This window comes from Gymnoscopelus microlampas, assembly GCF_963454915.1.
Source record: "Gymnoscopelus microlampas genome assembly, chromosome: 22".
Classification (NCBI taxonomy): Eukaryota; Metazoa; Chordata; class Actinopteri; order Myctophiformes; family Myctophidae; genus Gymnoscopelus; species Gymnoscopelus microlampas.
This window is the reverse complement of record NC_139959.1, coordinates 6,956,528-6,976,940: the sequence shown is the minus strand read 5'-3', so window position 1 is coordinate 6,976,940 and position 20,413 is coordinate 6,956,528. Positions and strand designations below refer to the sequence as shown.

The window sequence follows — 20,413 nt, the reverse complement described above, 5'->3', positions numbered from 1 at the left end:
TACAAGCTCATAGCACAGCACCTAGCGCGCTATGAGCTTGTAGATCTGCTATTTTTGAAAAATCGTGTTTTTTTTTGCAAATCTTTTAATATATATTTTTTTTAAGCGAACATTTGTCAAATATTTTGTTCCAGACCCCCCCCCCCCCCCCCCAGCCCCAGAAGCAAAGATTTGAGGTACAAAAGTCGGTCTGTGTGGCAGTTGGCCTTACTGCCGTCATGCGAGAGTTAATGCATGGCCAGAACAACGCGTAGGTGTATTTAACACCGAGGCGTTGTTGCGGCAACAATGCCTTCATCAGGACGACAGTTAGTTACCTTGATGAAGGCATTGCTGCCGCAACACGTAGGTGTATCTTTTGCATTAGCCATTTTCATACAGGAGTGCCTTGGTCTCTTCCCTTTTTTTTGCCATGCACCTTGTTGTGGTATTGTTTTTACTTTGCCAAACAGATGCGCTCCTCTCTCTCTTTCTTCTAAATTCTAATACCTATTGAGCTTGCGCAGAGGGACCCAATACCAAACAATAAATACAACCTTGAACCTTTACACCTTATAGCCAGCAGCACTGTATTGCTATGAGGAGCGCACTTTTTTCTAGTTTGGTGTTGAAAACGGTCCGGTTGGACCAAAATCCATACTTGATTCATGGTGAGTCTCTTTTCCCACGAACAGAGTGCAGCTTGTCAAGGTGAGAAAAAACAACAACTTTCATCTATCATCACAACCAATACACATGTATCTCACACACACACGCACACGCACACACACACACGCACGCACGCGTGTGTATAAACCCGCACGGGCGCACACGCGTATAAACACGCACACACGCACACACTCACACACGCACACACACACACAGTCACACACGCTATCCGAGCACCATCTGTGACCTTACCCATCACTGTAGCTCAGTGAATAGGGGTATTTCTGACCTAGTTCCTGACGTCCTATCATCTCAAGCTATCGATATGTTAACATGGATCTACGAATGTCTGCAGTTAAAAACGGGGGTGGCAAAGCTCTATTCTGCAGTGAAACAACAGTTAAAATAGCTGTGATTTGGATGAGGAGGCTATAGATTCTATCCTGACGAACCCCTCTCATCCCCTCTATGATGTCATCGGCGGAAGCCTTCTATCTCCATATTTCGTTGCTGTCGAGTCTTGCTGAGGAGTCTTGGTCTGGTTTCAAAACTGCCTTTGTGTCTGTTATTGATAGCCTAGCGCCCAAGAAGGTGGTGAGAGTCAGAGCCCGTACACAACCCTGGATGAAGGAAGACATCCTAAATGCCATCAAACTCAGAAACAAATTGTACTCTGAGTTTAGGAAATGCAAAAATTTGCAACTACTTGAAAGATGCAGAAATCAACGAAATGTAGTAAACAAAATGGTCAAAACTGCCAAAAAGAATTTCTTAAATGAAAGCATTGAGGCAAACAAAAGCCACCCACAAAAGCTGTGGGAAGCGCTACAGAAATTGGGCTGCAACAACAAAATTCAAACCAAAACTACAAACATCTGCATTATTTCAAGTGGCGTGCTCATTACCGACAAGCAAGCGGTTGCGAACTGTTTTAACAGCTTTTTTACCACCATTGCAACCCAGTTGGTAAGCAAACTTCCTCAGCATTCAGGTTTGTACGGCTCTGACCACATCCATGCTTACTATGACAAACTAGAGGCTAAAAAAAGACTCCTTCTCATTCAAACCAGTAAATGCTGATGATGTGCAGAGAAAACTTTTAGCCCTCCAGCCGAACAAGGCCACCGGCCTTGACAATATCCCCACCAGATTCCTCAGAGACGCAGCTACTGCTATTGCCCCCATAGTAGCCCAAATCACAAACCTATCCATCAGCCAGTGTCACGTCCCACAGGATTTCAAATTGGCAAGAGTAATCCCTCTACATAAAAAAGGAAGCAAATTAGAACCTGGCAACTATAGGCCTGTTTCCATCCTTTGTTCCATCTCAAAGGTTGTAGAGCGATTAATTCAAGAACAAATCAACAGCTACCTCAGCGAGCATAAACTGTTGTTTGAATTCCAATCGGGCTTCAGAACCTCCCATTCCACTGACACATGCCTGATGTATTTGACCGACTACATCAAACGTGAGGTAGACGCGGGCAAATACTGCGGCATGGTCATGTTGGACCTCCAAAAAGCGTTCGACACTGTAAACCATTCAATTTTACTTGATAAGCTGAGGGCGATTGGTTTTGACTGCACATCATTAAACTGGATGAGATCCTACTTGGAGGGTAGAGAGCAAGTGGTTGACATCAACGGAACCATGTCCTCTTCCCTCCCGGTGAGCTGTGGGGTTCCTCAGGGCAGCATTCTTGGGCCGTTACTGTTCCTTTTATACATTAACGACATGAGTGCTGCCTGTAACTGCAAATTGTTCCTGTTCGCTGATGACTCGGCACTCCTGATCTCGGGAGAGGACAAGTTGCAAGTTGAGGAGGCGCTCAGCTCTGAACTCTCAAAAATCCGTACTTGGCTTACCGATAACAAACTGTCACTACACCTTGGGAAAACTGAATCCATTCTCTTTGGGACCAAACATTCCCTCAGACAGATGGAGGTAAATGATTTCAAGGTCAAAGTCGATGACACAATTATCGCTAGCAAAGAAGAGATTACCTGTTTGGGTTGTATTCTCGACAAATACCTGTCAGGTGAAAGCATGGGGACAAAGGTGGTCAAAATAGTAAACCAGAGAACCAAATTTATGGGCAGAGTTTCCTCTTTTGTCAACCCACAGGCCCTCAGGACCCTCTCAGGGGCCCTGATTCAACCACATTTTGACTATGCTAGCACCTCCTGGTACTCCAACACCTCAGTGTCACTGAAGACTAAGCTTCAAACCTCCCAAAACAAACTGATTCGGCTACTCCTCGGATTGGGGCCCATGACCCACCTTTCTCCCGCCCATTTTGCCAGCCTAGGCTGGCTCAGGGTGGAAGACAGGGTTAAACAACTAAAAATGGGACTGGCCTTCAAAATTGTAAACGAAAATTTGCCCGATATGCCCCCTATTCCCGCATATCTGAGTAAATACCTCCAAAAGGTTAGTGACACCCACAGTCACAATACCAGAGGGAGCGTTAACAACAATTTGGTACCACCCACCCATAAAACAAACATGGGCAAATTCTCCTTCTACAGCACTGCCACCCAGGATTGGAATGGGCTAACCCCATCCCTCAAAAAATGCAGTTCGCTGGGCTCATTTAAAAGAGCCTTAAAAAATCACCTTTCAGGAGGCCAAAAGAGGAGGTAGTACCATTTTCCCATTAGATAGCCGACCCCCCCCCCTGTTCTTGTACATATCTCCCCCCCCCCTTTTTTATTTTTTTATTTTCTTTTGTTGTACATAGTATTATATGTATGTATATATGTATGTATATATATATATATATATGTGTATAGATATATATATAGATATATAGATATATATATATTCTTGCTGTTTTTTTTATTTTCTTTGTGTAATGATATTCGAACTGTGATGCCACTATATATGTCTATGAATTGAATACCAAGGCCCTCATTGGAAACAAGTCCGCAAGGACTTTTATGAACGGACCTGTTAGACAAAGTATTTTAAATGTAAATGTGTTGTTTTACATTTTTTGCCTAATAAAATATTCAATCAATCAATCAATCAGTCGGGTGGAAACCTCATTGCTTTTCAGGATTCAAGTTCAAAAATGGCAAAAAATAGCAGATCGACAAGCTCAAAACGCGGCACGAAGCGACGCGTTTTGAGCTTGTCAATGTGCTATTTTTGATACTTTTGTGTGACGCTTTAGGATGATCAAGTAGGGCGTTAATTTATGAAAAAATGCAAACAGTTATATAAATATGGATATAAGAGTTTTCTACCGGCAGCAACGATTTCCTTTTTTAAGTTAATGCCTTACTTTGTCATCCTACAGTTAGGGTTGTCAACTACCTGCCATTCGAATAAGGGACGTCACAAAAAGGATACAATCTCACTGTGGATATGTACAGTTTTAGTATATTGTATTAAGCACTTGAACCCCAGCATCCATAATGTTCTTGGGGGAACATTAGCCAAAAATAGCAGATCATTACAGCATTATATCAGATAGATAGCTGAAAAGTAGAAAACAATGTCGATCTACATGCTCACAACACCTTATTTTTTTATGAAAGTGATTAAGTATGTCTGTCTTTTAACCAATCAAAAGAGCAGTAAACAATAACTACAATGGATCATTGGATAACACACACAGGCGATCCCCCCCCCCCCCCCCCCCCCATTTCCTTTTGGACATACAAGGTTTCCACCCGGCAGTGACAATGCGCTAGTGGGGATGAGGAGACTCCCCCCCCCCCCCCCCTGTCCTTTGTGCCAGTAGCCATCAGGCTCCACCACCAAGCATGACCTCCATATGGTCTGTTCTGCTCATGTTCTTGGATTACTGACTCCTGCTTGAGTCTCTGGCACATTCAAAAATGGGCTAAGGATGGGGCACATTATGAAAATGTAATGTCACGATTATTGTGGCCAAAATAATTGCGATTAACGATATTATCGCGATAATCAACATAATGCTTAAAACTCTTAAAATGACACTTTTGTTAACCACTTGCACCCCCAGCATCCATATTCTGGGGGAGGCATTAGCCAAAAATAGCAGATTTACAAGCTGTGGTCCAAGTACAGTTAACTCAGGTCCAGTGTATGACGGACGATTTGATGATGAATTAAAATGTCATGATTATGGTGAGCAATTTTTCATCTTTTCGATGAACAAAAATAAATTATTATCGTCCAATCCCTAATATGAACCACTGGCATGCACTACAAGAACCATGCCAGATGCTTGTTAAGGATAACTGTCAACAGACTTAATAATTCAGTCTTACATTCACTGTTGATAAGAATGGTTCTTATCGTCTCAAACTCAGTTTAATATAGGCTTCAGAGGGTCTAAAATATGGAATTCTCTGCCATTATATCTACTGTATGGGAGTTGTCTGCTCACCAATTCAAGAAGGTTCTGAAATTGCTTCTCTGAACGACCAAATGCTTTCCATATGGTCTGCCTAATTAACCTGGGTCCATTCAATATTTTCCCAGGAGGTTTACTTTTTGTGGCTTATTATTATTATTTTTTAGTATTTTTGTTTTGTTTTTTCATCTGTATGACATGTCTATTAATGTTTTATTTAACGTAATTTTATCCTATGAATGTACAAATATATATTTGATACTATTGATCACCATATTTTGTTGCAGAGACTTGAGCATCTGGTTGGCATTAAGGGTGCTGCATTGAACTGGTTTGAGTCCTATCTGTCTGACAGATTTCAATTTGTAAACGTTAACGATACACCTTCACTACGCAAAAAGGTTAAATACGGAGTTCCACAAGGCTCTGTACTTGGACCAATACTATTTATTCTATATATGCTTCCTTTAGGTGAGATAATTAGGAAACACTCTATAAATTTCCACTGCTATGCAGATGATACACAATTGTATATATCAATTAAGCCAGATGAAACAGATCAACTGGCTAAACTTCAAGCATGTCTTATAGACATTAAGAGTTGGATGACCCGTAATTACCTACTCCTCAACTCGGACAAAACTGAAGTTATTGTACTTGGCCCTAAGCACCTCAGAGATAAATTAGCCAATGAGAATTTTAACCTAGATGGTATTACCTTGACCTCCAGGGCCACTGTAAAGAATCTGGGAGTCACGTTTGACCAAGACATGTCCTTTCAGTCCCACATAAAACAAATTTCAAGAAATGCCTTTTTTCACCTGCGTAATATTGCAAAAGTTAGGCACATTCTGTCCCAAAATGATGCAGAAAAACTTGTCCACACATTTGCTACTTCTAGGCTGGACTATTGCAACGCTTTACTATCAGGCTGCCCAAGTAAGTCCCTAAATAGCCTGCAGCTTGTCCAGAATGCCGCTGCGCGCATACTGACAGGAACCAGAAGAAGAGATCATATCACTCCTTCATTGGCCTCTTTGCACTGGCTCCCGGTTAAATACAGAATCGAGTTTAAAGTTCTCCTCCTCACATACAAGGCTCTCAATGGACAGGCACCAGTATATCTCAAAGAACTCATCGAGCCCTATAAACCAACCAGAACACCACTGCGCCCACAGTATGAAAAAAATGCTTACGGCTCCAGGAAACCCCAAAAAAGTTAGAACAGGAGGCAGAGCATTTAAGTTTCAGGCACCTCAGCTGTGGAACCTTCTCCCAGTCTCAGTCCGCGAAGCAGACACACTCTGTATATTTAAGACTAGACTAAAAACCTTTCTCTATGATAAAGCCTATAGCCGAAGTGTATAGACTCAGTCACCCTATAGTTATCCTCTCTCCCCTCCCCTGCCCACCCCGGGCAGGGGAGGGCAGGGGGAGAGGGAGTTTTTCGTTGCCACTGTCGCAAAAATTGCTTGTTCAGGGTGGGATTGTCGGGTCTCTTCTCTACATGTAAAGTGTCTTGAGACAACTTGTTGTGATTTGACACTTTAATAAAATTGAATTGAATTGAATTCCCGGAGAATGCCACTTCTCAAGCCCCAGGAGGGGTTTTAGGCATTCTCTTTCACATTTTTACTGACTCTTTGTGTAAATTCTCTTGTAAATGAAAATAAACAAACACACTAACTGTATACTCCTTATATTCACCGTTGATAGATGAAGTCCAAAACTAGACTAAAACTAAAACATTTCAGGTGACAAAAATATGACTAAATTATTCAAATGACTAAAACTATATATAAATGTGCTGTCAAAATGAACACTGCACTGTACCAAGCTCTCATATTCACGGTTGCTAGTAAAAAATAAAACGTAATACCCACTTATTTACACCTGTACACCTGTGGTGCTGTGATGTGACAATAAAGCTGATTCTTATTCTTATTCTGATTCTTTGTATAGGCCAATTCAATCATGAATTCATGAATAGATGAATATATATATATATATATATGTATATATATATATATATACATACATATACACACACACACACACACACACACACACACACACACACACACACACACACACACACACACACACACACACACACACACACACACACACACACACACACACACACACACACACACACACACACACACACACACACACACACGTTAGGGCAACAGATAAGTGACACCTTCAGAATTTACATACATATTAAAGGCCATATCTAGACAGGAATACCAGTTGCTTTAAAAAAAAAAGAACAAAAAAAAAAGATATGGAACGGACTTAAAATGCTGAAAAAACAGCTCTCCGCGCATGAGGAATCATGATATGAGGAGTACAGGAAGTTGGTGGTTGTACAGTACATACAGTTTTATCTGTACTTGGTATAAATTGCCCTATAAATGTACATTGTAAATGTCTAGCGTTTACGGCCAGATATTTGCAAAGCTATGGAAGCCTTCCAACTGTTAACAGTGAAATTTAATGTATATTGATGATACAAGGCTATCCGTGTGTTTGTTTAACCCATTCAATCCTGTTGAATGGGTTAACGCATCTGTGTCATCAATGTCATTTTAGATTTTAGCTATAACCATTATTTTATACTTTGGCTATTCCGTGCTATGAGCTTTTAGATCTGCAATTCTTTGAAAAATCATGACAATTTTTACAAATCTTTGAATATATATATTTTTAAGTGAACATTTGTAACTCAAATCTTTGCTTCTGGGGGTCCCTGGAACAATGGTTTACAAATATTTATGCTCCATTAGAACATTTACAACAACTTTTTTTCACCATTTCCAGAAAAGTAATGCTTTTGGACATAAATGGTTTCCACCCGACAGCGACGATATTGATTGTTTATGAGAATGACAAATCATACTGTAGCTAAAATTAATTTCTTCACATTATTTGAATTTACAAGCATTAGAATTCTACATTGCCCTGTCTTTTCCTCAGTCAGACTGAGTGCAGATGTCTAAGTATTAGACTCTTAAGTCTATTTATCATATCGTCTCCAAAACTGTTACTTTTCAGGATTCAAAGAAAAAAAATGCAAAAGTAGCAGAAAAAAGCTAAAAAAAAGTTTTGAGCTTTTAGATCTGCTACTTTGATACTTTTGTGTGATGCTGTAGCAGTGGTTTTCAACCAGTGTTCCGGGGACCACCAGTGGTCCTTGAGGGGGTTCCAGGGGGTCCCCAGCCAAATTAATAGTTAGAAACCAAATTGACCCTTATGTGTCTGTAACTCTGAGAGTGTACAAATGGAACCAAATGGACCCGTTCCATTTACACTCTCAGAGTTAAATGAACACTAATGATGATGATATAGTGTAGATTAAGACCCCCAACTAAGAGATCAAAATGGTTGAGTCCCTGGCATTTCTTTTCAAATGGGGGTCCGTAGGCTAATATGTGTCAATTTGGGGGTTGGGGGTCCTTGACGCAAAAAAGTTGAAAACCACTGTTGTAGTATGATCAAGTAGGGAGTTCATTTATGAAAACACTTTTTTTTTCAAAGTTAAAATATGGAGATACTGTAGGAAGTTTCAGCCTTTTATCTTTGTATGGTATTCTTATCTCTCTACTCTTACCTGCACCCACCCTGTGCTTCGTTCTGACTGCCGTTGCTGCCACGCCACCCGAATTTCCCCACAGGGATCAATAAAGGATTTATCTGATCTCATTCTTCAAGCTAGCTGGGCTATAATAAGATGTGTTCAATTAACCTTTGAATAGTGTGTTGTGCGGTGCATAATCATTGGCACAGCATTGATTTGTACACCGAGTTAACAACTGAGGACACAGCTCAGCACTCAGGGCCATGTTTATCAATCCATTTGGGACTGTATGTACGTGGTGCAGTGGTGGAAAGTAACTAAGAACATCTACTCAAGTACTGTACTTTAGTAAAAGTTTGAGGTATTTCTTTTTTACTTTACTTGAGTATTTCCAATTTTCTAAACTTTTGCTTCTACAGTACTCCACTATATCTCAGAGGCAGATATTGCACTTTTTACTCCACAAAGAATCTTTGAAAACTTTAATTACTACCGTAGTTACTTTGAAATAACTAACTAAAACGTACATTAACCAGCTCTCTATATACTTTGGCTATTTGAAAACAGCCGATCTACAAGCTCACAACGCGTCACTTTGCTTTTGCTTTGCTAGGTTGTTAAATAATGAACTATTGTCAGAATGACGGATTCACTGCACTCCAGCTTAAGACTCAGTATGCAAAAGAACTGAATTAAGTGATGTGGTGCCAATTGCTAGCCTAAGGGATAATTCATGCAATGTAGTACGATTGCATCGCGTCACATTTTTTTTCAGTTGTAAATCTGTTATTGTCAGTGAGCGACACTATTGATGTTGCCATTTAGGCTTCAGCCTTCACATGAATGGCACAAACAACGGCGTGCACGGTTGTAAACCATGCATGTTAATTTGTCTAAATGGAAAGAGGTGGAGTCTGCAGGCTATAGGCCGATATTGATCAAGCAGTGGGCTGGGGCCCACAATTGGGTCGCCAACATGTTCTGATCCCGGGTCACGACACGGACAAACTTCCACAGTGGAATGGTGTGTAAAATGGCATGTGGTGTATATCTTGTTTAGAGCACTGGTTCTCAACCTCAGGTCTGGGGACCACGAGGGGCCCAAATGGACCCTTACGGGTGTGCAACTCTGAGAATGACAGAGACAAGACCAAGACCATCACATTGTGGTCCTAAGACAGGGCAAGAGACTGACACTATACTAGGGTTGCCAACAGTCCCGTATTAGCCGGGACGCCCCGTATTTGAGCCAAAAGGGGCGTGTCCCGTACGGGACTTTGTTTGTCCCGGACTCCGGTGCAAAGGGAAAAATAAAAAATATATTTCTGTTTGCGCACACTGCAGTGTGTCTGGCTGCGTGTTTGTGTGCTGTATGCGAAGGGCGCTAGGACCGCTCAGTTGACAGGGCAGGCACAGTGCTCGCACGAGTGCTTGTGTGTGTGTGTGTGTGTGAGATTTTCTCCGGTGGGAACGGCATCATTGTTTGTGTGGCATGTCAGCCTGTTCCCAACCCTAACCCTAACTCTAAAACCGAAATAAAGTAACAAAAAAAGTAGCTTTACCCGCGGGAAACCGGAAAAAAATCGCGCGCGCGCACGGGGGACCCATGCACGCGCGCGTGCATGTGTCCCGTTTCTCCAGTTCTGGATGTTGGCAACCCTACACTATACAGCCATAGAAGACAACTATCAAACAATGTCTTTTTCAAGGCAAATCTAAATCTCAAAGTCATTCTGAACCACTTGAACCCCTGGGTCCATTATTCTGGGGGCGAACTTTAGACGGTTATTTGTTATTTGGTGTATACGGTAAAAAGTGGTCAAAGTACAGTACTCAAGTCCAGCTCTTTAAGACTATGGGACTCCCTCTTTATTTGGTGTTTTGCCCAGGTGGGCGTGGTTATATGCTTAAACCTAACCCTAACGTTAACCTCAGAAATTATGCCTAAACCTATCCTCAAAACCACGCCCACCTGGGCAAACACCTGGGAAAGAGAGAGTCCGCTAAGACTACATGGGGTTCAAGTGGTTATGATGCCATGTTGCCGAGGCGTCTGTCACCAGGGTTGACCAAGTTGCGATTGACATAAATGGCCATTCTATTGCATGTGATGGTACCAGCAGCACTGTCAACTGCACACTCCACCCCTCCCTGAATAACCTGCCTCCTCCTGACAGCATGACGTTAAACAAAACCCCCTCAAGCCTGACTGGCTGCTCCACCGGAGCTCCTCTGTGTCCAACAACACAACAGTGGCACCGTGGTGCCGCTGTGGGATTCCCAGGGAACCAGGGTGTTACCCGAGCTTACATGCTCACTCGGCAAAAAATACTTTTACGTAAGAATAAAGACAGGGTGGTCAGCCAGTCCAGTTTCTGGAGGCGTCACTTATTCTTTCGATAGGACCAATAAAACAAGTTGCCTTTCCTTTATCTTTTTTTCTCCCAGTTTAGCCGTTACACCAATTCCCCATTTTTCCCTCATGTACGCCCTGTCCAAGGTCTTCTCTCAGTCGAACCAGTAGAAGCCCTAAAAGCATACTCTACTACTTGTTCATCAATTTGAAAATTAATGGGACCATCATTTACAAAAACGCCTATCATGATGAATTGAAAGAAGACTTTAAAGTGGCATAGTAGCATGTCTAGGACACATCTTTGTTGTGTGTGTGTGTGTGTGTGTGTGTGTGTGTGTGTGTGTGTGTGTGTGTGTGTGTGTGTGTGTGTGTGTGTGTGTGTGTCTGTGTGTGTGTGTGTGTGCGTGTGTCTGCTTGCGTGGGCTGGTATTGTCACGTAACAACCAGCTATTGGCAGAGACACGGTGGTGGAGAGCACGACCTTGACAACCCTGATAAGACGAGATGAATCCTATAGAGAGAACAGTAGTGTACAAGCTCAATCACTTAAACCCTATAGCAGGGGTCTTCAACAGGGGGTCCGGGACCCAAGGGGGTCCTCAGAGTTACTACAGGTGGGCCACCAAATCTTTGTGTGATAGGATTTTTTTTTACATTAACCACTTGAACCCTATAGCATCACTATGCTGAGGACAACTTTAGCCAAACATATCTCGGATCTACAAGCTCGGATCTACAAACCGAGCTTGAAGATCGGCTATATTCGGCAAAGAGGTTTGGTGTTGTAGAGGGAAAAAAGAGCAGACCAAGTACAGAGTGAAAGGCCAAGTTTACTAAGTATTGATGGTGGTTAAATGTCTGAAAATACACATTAACATTAATCTAATATACACTGATGACAGTGCTGTCGAACAAATCTATGTAGCTGTCTATGAAATCTATGAAAAAGTTACATCTGCAACACAATTGTATAAAGTATGTATTGGGGGGTCCCTGGCTTCATCTCTCTCTCAGCTAGGGGTCCTTGGCATGAAAACGTTTAAGACCCCTGCTCTATACTTCAGTTGACCGGGGTGCCCCAGGAGTCTAATACACTGGAAGAAAAGAGGCATTAATGGGCATTTTGGGGCATTTGCAGTTGCTCAGTGAACCCGCAGTTTGCTGGTGTTTTTGTACGTCATTGGAAATTTACAGTTGAAAATGTTTACTGTGAAATTCGTCTATATACTTTGGAAATCAGTGATTTACCGTTCCTCTGCCAGACAAAGACCCAGCAGGAGACTGGCCATTTCCTTTGACATCCAAATTCACTCTTTGTTTAAAGAGGGGGTCTCTCTCTCCCTCTCCCCATTACCAAAGCAAAAATGGAACAAAACAAAACTATACTTTTCAAGGTTTTTGTTAAGGGCTTAAAAAAGGGCTTCATTTGTTAATCTTTTTTTTTATATATAATCTAAGTGAATAAGAATAGGTGACAGACTTAATGGTGTGTGTGTGTGTGTGTGTGTGTGTGTGTGTGTGTGTGTGCGCGCGCGCGTGTGCGCGCGCGTGCGCGCGTGCGTGCGTGCGTGCGTGCGTGTGTGTACTCAGTACACATCCCAGTACAGTATCATCAGTGTTAATAAAATTCAGTTAAATTAAAATGGATGTCTATTGTTCTTCTTAAATGGTTGCATAATGAAATACAATGTTTATAGAAAATATTACATTGCATTTGAGATTAAAAACAACTATTTATGTTAAGCTGTATTTGTCTCTTCAACCCCGTTTACCAACTTCAACCCTGTTATCCTAGTCTCAACCCTGTCACGCCTATATTTTCTGTGATTATTTATTTAATATTTTATGAAAATGTATGTAATGTTTGTTTATTTCTGTCAGAAATGTTCAGAGCAATCATAACAATACCTTGCTTAGTTAAAAGTCAGATGCTAAAGTAGATTTATGATTAAAAAAAAGCATCAAAGAATACAAAAATTGGCACATTTAAGGCTTTAGTATAACAAAAGTGGGAGAATTGATGTACTTTTTATATTGTCACAACTTGAAAATCCTTGAAGGAAGAAAAATCTCTTTTTCACTGGACAGGATCCCTCACAAAAAAAGTAAGTAAAATGTCTGTAATATTTTTTTGGGTGATCATTAGAATGTCTAGAACATGTACATATGTTGTTATTATGGTAGCAAATAGCAATGCACCTGTTCATCTGGCAGAGTGGAGTGGAGTGGGGTCTTATTAGTTTTCACAATACATTTATACAGTTATATGTGTATGTTCCCCTATATACTGCATTAGCTTATAACATTTCATTGCCTATAATGTTTTAGCAACACATTTTGGTAATGTTTGTGATTAGCAATCAGTGTATGGTAATTGTTCATAGGGAGTCGCCCAGTTAAGACTCTCTCATCATTGTTCATGTGATGGGTGTTGGGGATTGTCCACTTACAGCCATCCTCAATCCCTTTGTTAGGCTAAGAACCATCAGTGATGATGGTGCTTATCCTTTGTGAGGATAAGCAAATTACACTAGGTTGCTTGGCCAGACAGTATTGTGCGACTTGTGAAATATGTACCTGCAGTGAGATGTGCTACTAATGTACTAAAGGTATGTCTTTATTTTCATTTCAGAATGCCACAAGCAAGGAGAGAGCCTCGCTTCACTGCAAGGGATGTGTTGGACATTGTAATGAATGGAGAGAGTGACGTGGACATCGACTAAAATAAACTACAATCTTAAAAATATGTCTTATTGATGTTATTCTTCATAATGTACTGTTCTGAGGCCAAATATTATTCATAATGTATACTTTTCTGAGGCCAAATAATAAACCATAACCATATAAATGAACCCTTAAGTTGTTTTAGTGAAGTATATAGACATTTGCCATGTTATTCTGACAGTGAGTAAAATGGCCTATAGGAAATGATGCTACCTGTTAGACCCAATTGTAATATTACAACATTTCAATAAAACCTTACGAAAACATTTTTTTTTAAAAACATTATATTTTCCTCTCCAAAGTCCTCCTTTCTACTTTTTGCAAGTAGAAATATATCCGGGTCTTGCAGGGTTAAGTAAAAGTACAACCTTTTTTTCCCCTTCAACATTATATATATATATATATATTTTAAAAATAGCACTTAATTCTTTTGGGCTTGTTTTCATAGACCTGACAGCTTGTTTTTCTCGCAAAACCTGGCAACATTGAGAACAACATTAAGAGAGCCAATAGATTATGTCCATACTGGACCCCCTCCAATCACAGCACATTTCATTGTGGGGGCGTGGTTATCATCCTGTTTACCCTCACAGCTGAGCTGTGTGAGTCTCTTTAAAAGTAAACACTTGTGTGTGTGCTGAGCTCCACACGACTACTTACTTACAATAACTACTACTGGTTACTGTTGGAAGGAGTGAGATACTTTGTGGATACATTGCTGTCTATTGTTGTATAATGGCAACAAAACGGTCCTTGGCTTTTTATGCAGCCCAGCCTCAAGGCTCTGGGCGAGAACCAGACGTTACACCGGTCAGATCTGCGGCAGATCGGCGGCAGTCGACTCCGCGAGAAAGCCCTGTGTCGGGTGACCGTGTAAATAGTATTATCACGGCTTTGAATGGATTGTCGCGACAAATGTCGAAATTTGAAGAAATGGTAGAACAGAGATTTCAAAGTTTAGAAGATAGATTCGAGAAGATCGAGCAGTTGAATGGTGCTGCTACTACTGCTGCTGAGAATGCCACTGATTCTACACTGCCCGCAAAAAGGATTAAAAGAGCAAAGAATTCAAAGCTTGCGGTAAGTGAAATTATGTCTGGAAATAGGCTGTGTGTGTCCACATAAGGCGAGAATGCCTTTATGCTTTTATAGTCCAACTAACTTTGTGAATCTTTCTGTTTGCAGGAGGCGGTGAGACGTCTACACAACTCTGAAAACAATGCCATGAGACTTGATCCAAAAGAAAGGTACGTTTTTTTTTTGTTGTATCACTGTGTAATTTACCCCAGCTAAGTAATAACAATACATAACATTTATATAGCGATTTTCTTAGTACCCAAAGTCGCTTTACAACAAAACAACAACTTTATTAGGAGATAAATACTTCTAAAAAGGAACCAGTAAGCTCAGGCAGAAACAGAGGTTTGAATTAGGGGGGAGGGGAAGGTGGGTTTTGATGCAGGCTTTGAATAGGGTGGGGTGGAGGTGTGAGCTTTGAATGGAGGGGGTTGGAGTCTGGAACTGGTGGCTGTGTGTGCTGGAATAAACTAACATGCTGCCTTTTTATTTTCAGTATCAATTCTCCACATAATCTTGCAGTGATGACCCATATGTTGGATCAGGTCAGCATTGCTTTCCCCGACGAAGACTGTGTCGTTATAACGGGTAAGAAATATATGCTACTTTTACTTAAGTAAAATATATAAGTACATCTTCCACCACTGGCCCCAGTAAAAGCTTAGACTTTTACAGGGGCCAGTTAAAAAATGCAGTCACATGTAGGTTCTCTTTTAGAGCAGTGTAGATGTGGAATTGTGTTGTTTGTGTAGATAAACAACTAAATAGATCCTAATTGTGTTTTCCTTGTATTTCAGCGGCTTGCAGGACACACTTTGAGTCTCTGAGAAGAAGCCATCGCCTGGACCAGCCAGAGAATGCTGACCAGAAGAAAAAGATGAATGCCTCAATGAAGACCCGACAGAGAAGATTGAGGGTAAGTTATATGGAACTGTTTGTAAGATGTTTTTTTGTTTTACATTCTGTGTTCCTGTAATAATGGTAATGTAATACATAATTTAATTGCTATTCTATGTTTTACAGTTGATGACCACCAGGACTGCATGTCTGGAGTCTGATGGAGAAAGGGCCGTGTGGGCGCATGCAGTTCCTGAACTAATGTCAGATGAAGAGGACGGCATCGTAGATGGACGGGCGGTGTGGATTGTTTCATCTCCACCCGAGAGAGATGAGGAGCTTTCTGCTTCAGGAGAGGAAAGACAACCGAAGAGACCCGCGTTCCCTTCATCACCACCGCGTGCGGCGAGACACACTGGCACAGAACAGCTCATTTTTAGCTCTCTTACACAGTAACTGTTAAGTTGTCCAGTTTGGTGGAGGGACTCCAAAGAGAAGCAGAGGCCGTTCGTTCAGCAAGACACTGCATGAGAGACAGAACTACAATTTATTTTTGTTATTATTGTCCCCTTTGTGGGAGTTTTTTACAACTTCTGGGGGTCCCTGGAAAAAACATGTGGGGATGGGGAGATGGGGATTTTTTACTGTTTTAAAGGATATTTTTGAATAGCCAAAGTATACTGTATACTGTTTTTTTTTATTTATCAATAAACACAATTTACCTGACTGAGATTGTTGCCTATTTGTTTTCAGAATCTTGTATGTATATATGTATGTGTGTGTGTGTGTGTGTGTGTGTGTGTGTGTGTGTGTGTGTGTGTGTGTATATAACTAAATAAATACATACATACATATATATATATATATATATATATATATATATATATATATATATATATATATATATATATATATATATATATATATATATATATATGTATGTATAAAATAAGGGAATAAGGGGGGGGGGGGGGACCACCTCCCAGATCCCTAGGAGGGGGGTCACCTTGTGAGCCCCCCCCCCCCCCACACACACAATGTGACCCCCAAAATAAGGGAGGGATGCCCACCTACGTCACAGCCAATCATAGGTGGCTTATTGCACATGCTCAGTAGCATTACTCGAGATAGGGAGGAGGGAGGGGGGATCTCCCCCCTCCCAAATTGTGGAAATCCAGGTTAGGGCTGAAGTTGTGATTTTCTGGCAGCAACCCCAGCAGGGGGTCACGCATACTTAATTTGGTACCATACAGGAGTTTACCGACTCAGAAAACTTTGAGTTTTCCGAGTGGAAAATTCTTGTAAATACACAAATTTTCACAGAATTTACATCTCATTTTCATCTGTTTTCATAGCCGGAACCTTCTTTTTTGCGCAGTGATACTTGATCCCTATCTTTTTTCCCCCGCTCTCTCTGGGATCAACTCTTACGGTTTTCTGATCTGGTGTAGAGCAGATATAACCCACGGCAGAAACCAAGAACGCCAGTGCATCTCCAAAAAGATTCCCCATACTGTAGCTATATTTTGTTTAGTTTGGTATTCTCGTTCTGTTTGGTATGATAATCGTTTGGTATATCCATCCTTTATTGGAACTTGTAGTGGGACTAATAAAATGTATTCTCGTTATGTGGGGGAACAAAAACAATGCGGCACCAACAGGAACCCACAACCGGAAATCATCTTTTTTTTTTGTTCTGGGTCAGTTTGGAGTGAAAACCAGGCTTTCCTCCGTGTGGAAAGCCTGGTGACGTGAGGTTACTCATACACCAAATATCCTTGCGACTGCATTGTGAGCTTGGCTATTTTCTCTGAATGTTTACCTATTATGACATGTCTAGAATGTGGACGCTAGGGTTCAACTGTAGGTAGGAGGGGATGAAGAGAACAGGTGCCTCTCGGGAGCGGAAAATGAAATGTCCTCGTCCGTCCTATAGCCTGTTCCGTTCACTGGCTGTCTGAAAGCAAACGCGCCGTCAATTGTCTTCGGTTCTGTTCTATTCTGGCTGTATCTCTCACTCTCAATCCCAGCGAAGTGTATTTGCGCCGAAGCTCCTCCGCTACAACATGCGTGAAGGCGTTGGCAGGTTGAGTGAAGACATCCCAGACTTAATTACATCAGAACGTATGCAGCGCAACAAGGGCTACCGTCGCAGAGCGACGCCCGCGGCGGCAGAGGCGATAGAGCAAAACTATAGCGCCGTTAAATCGTTTTGAGTGCAATTTGCTTGCTTCCAGGCTTCCCTCCGCCTGCCATGCCAACATGCTCGGGGCTCTCTTCTTATGATTCGCAGCGGTTGTAAAGGCATGCCTCACGTGCACTAAGGGAGAGGGTTTGAGGGGTAAGATAGCAAGGACATTTTGAGACAGACATCAGCCTGTTGGCTATAGCTACCCAGAGTGGGCGGCACTGGATATAGAACGAGGGGCAGGAGAGAGGGAGAGAGAGAGAGAGAGAGAGAGAGAGAGAGAGAGAGAGAGAGAGAGAGAGAGAGAGAGAGAGAGAGAGAGAGAGAGAGAGAGAGAGAGAGAGAGAGAGAGAGAGAGAGACAGAGAGAGAGACAGAGAGACAGAGAGGAAATGGTAGAAAGCAAATACAATCATGGAAGAAAAGTGAAAATGATGCAACGGATGCAAGAACAAAATGGTAGAGAGAGAGAGGAATGGATGGAACAGGAAGGAGTGAACAAGTGACAAGAGCTACTGTACAGCAGGATACATACAAAGAGAGAATGGAAGCAAATAAAGTGTCTTCTCAAGGCTGGTCCAGAAATAGGCTACACAGTGAAAAGATTTAATCAGTCATGCGAAATGGGAAACCGTAATATGACCATTGTGCTTCAAAGAACAATTTGACTTAACTGGGGAATTAATTAGAGCCATGAGGTGGCTGTGGTCGACATGCTGCCTTGAATTGACAGCTCAAGGCAATGAATCGCAGTGACAGTCTCTTTATATTCCTAAAACCACACTACACCCCACCACCCCCAACCTCCACCAACCCCCAATCGATTGCAATTTCTTTCAAGTTCATTCTCCAAATCTCCCCTGTGTTAGGTTGCAGGATCTAATTGAAACAACACAAGAAACATAAATATAAAGCCACCGACTACTAGTCAGTGACTCATAGAAACCAGCCCTGTGTATATTAGGAACTTGTGTCGGGGGGGTCAACTCACCACCAGCGTGGGCACCCCTGCCACCAGCGCGTACAGCAGCACGGGCGGGATGGCGCTGTTCTCCTCGGGTCCCAGGTAGGGCTTGGTGTAGGCCAGGTCGTAGCAGAAGAAGCCCTGCACGTGCACGTTGAAGGTGTCCGTGCACTCGAAGTAGTACGCCAGCATGACCGTCCCCGCCATGATCACCAGCTGAAAGTAAAGCATGTTCGTGAGAGGCGTGGAGGGGAGCGTTGCATCGAACAGGTCCCCGCTCCACGGCAGAGGAGCGCACAGAGACGGAGGAGGTGGAGAGACTCTCCCCTCTTTCTCTCTCTCTCAATCGTTCTTTCTATCTCTCTCTCTCTCTCTCTCCTGCCTTCGCCCTGCTTTAGCGGCGCACACGCAAGCTCGTTTTTTTGAAAGCCGCTCAGACGCTCATCATCACTCCCGGGGATCTTGTTAACGGGCGCGTCATGACTTTCGCGCGGTTGTGAGCGGAGCCCGCTTTTCTGGCACGATGGATGTGCGAACGCACCGCTCCCCTTCCCCTGCTCTACTCACTCACTCGTACCGGATTGTACTGAACACACACACACACACACACACACACACACACACATACAGATAGAGAGAGAGAGAGAGAGAGAGAGAGAGAGAGAGAGAGAGAGAGAGATAGTGAGAGGGAGGGAGGAGGGGAGAGAGATAGAGATGGAGAGAGAGAGAGATGGGTGTGTGAGTGTGTAAGCCAGCGGGGGCTGCTTTCGATGTGTGTGTGTGCGTGTGTGTGTGCGTGTGTGTGTGTATGCCCGCGTGCGTGCGTGTGTGTGACACTATTAAAGGGCGTCAGAACATCGCGCTCTCGGTGTGTGTGTATGCGTGTGCATGCGTGCGTGCGTGACACTATGAAAAGTCGGCTCCATGCATTCCCAGATAGATGAATGGAGAAAGACGAGAATAATGTGTGAATGGGGGAGAGACAGAGAGAGAGAGAAAGAGAGATAGAGAAAGCAAGATGGGGGATGACCTGCTCGCTGAAGCAACACATCGCACCGATGTGCCGTTTTTTCAAATCCCAAATCCAACAGCTTGTGTCGAACGTGTATCGGCGTTTGAAGAGCTGATGACGCGCACTGGACCTAAAGCTTGTCCGCGCATGAGGCTATCATGCTATCTGCATTATCTGTCAGGTGACGTGTAAAAGAAAAAACAGCCTAATCGATTAAAATATTCATGGAAGAAACGTTGCGTATATTAGCTGGATAAAAAACAACAACAATGAATTTAGCAACAGAACAAATAATTGACAATGCTACTAGAGATCTCAAAAGTAGAGCTTGACCGGTTTGGCCGATATTATCAGCGATTATTTGACTGTTTTGACGACGACATCGGTATCGTCGATTATGTAGCTGATGTTTAACCCCTTCCAACCTGGTGTTGCTATTTTGGACATGTCATGATAGAATTTACCACAACTGCCTACCGATGATGTCACAACCTACAGGCAGGTTTCTGAACTGTCTGCAGCCTTCCTATGAGACACAGAGAGAGAAGATAGAAATAGTTGCATCTTATGGTGATCTTTAGGACTAACTATATGAAGATATTTAGATTTCTAAAGATGAAATATGTGTTTTGTTGTTGTTTTTTTACAAAACATTGGTCAAAACCTCAATAATCCACGT

At 42.3% G+C, this 20,413-nt stretch overlaps 2 protein-coding genes across 2 annotated transcripts in view; one reads left to right on the top strand and one right to left on the bottom strand.

Moving 5' to 3' along the window:
* The window catches only part of LOC311038960 (phospholipid phosphatase-related protein type 5-like), a gene marked incomplete at its 3' end in the record, with an annotated part of 127,915 nt that extends 108,956 nt beyond the window's left edge, over positions 1-18,959 (bottom strand). The window contains exon 1 of the mRNA XM_084048591.1: positions 18,750-18,959. Coding sequence (XP_083904717.1) covers positions 18,750-18,953 — 204 coding nt within the window. The 5' untranslated portion in view covers positions 18,954-18,959. The remainder of the gene's footprint in view (positions 1-18,749) is intronic.
* On the top strand, positions 14,848-16,150 carry LOC311038959 (uncharacterized protein C14orf93 homolog). The gene is made up of 4 exons (XM_084048590.1): positions 14,848-14,904; positions 15,231-15,322; positions 15,532-15,650; positions 15,758-16,150. Exons 1-4 carry the CDS (start codon positions 14,882-14,884, stop codon positions 16,025-16,027), a joined length of 504 nt encoding a protein of 167 aa, XP_083904716.1. The 5' UTR covers positions 14,848-14,881; the 3' UTR covers positions 16,028-16,150.
* Positions 18,960-20,413: the final 1,454 nt, after the last annotated feature.

Bases quoted from the DNA above. Each gene is read 5' to 3' on its own strand.
- LOC311038959 (XM_084048590.1), top strand. From the start codon at position 14,882: ATGAGACTTGATCCAAAAGAAAG. The intron at 14,905-15,230 runs GTACGTTTTTTT...TTTTATTTTCAG, and splicing joins AGACTTGATCCAAAAGAAAG to TATCAATTCTCCACATAATC. The intron at 15,651-15,757 runs GTAAGTTATATG...TATGTTTTACAG, and splicing joins CCCGACAGAGAAGATTGAGG to TTGATGACCACCAGGACTGC.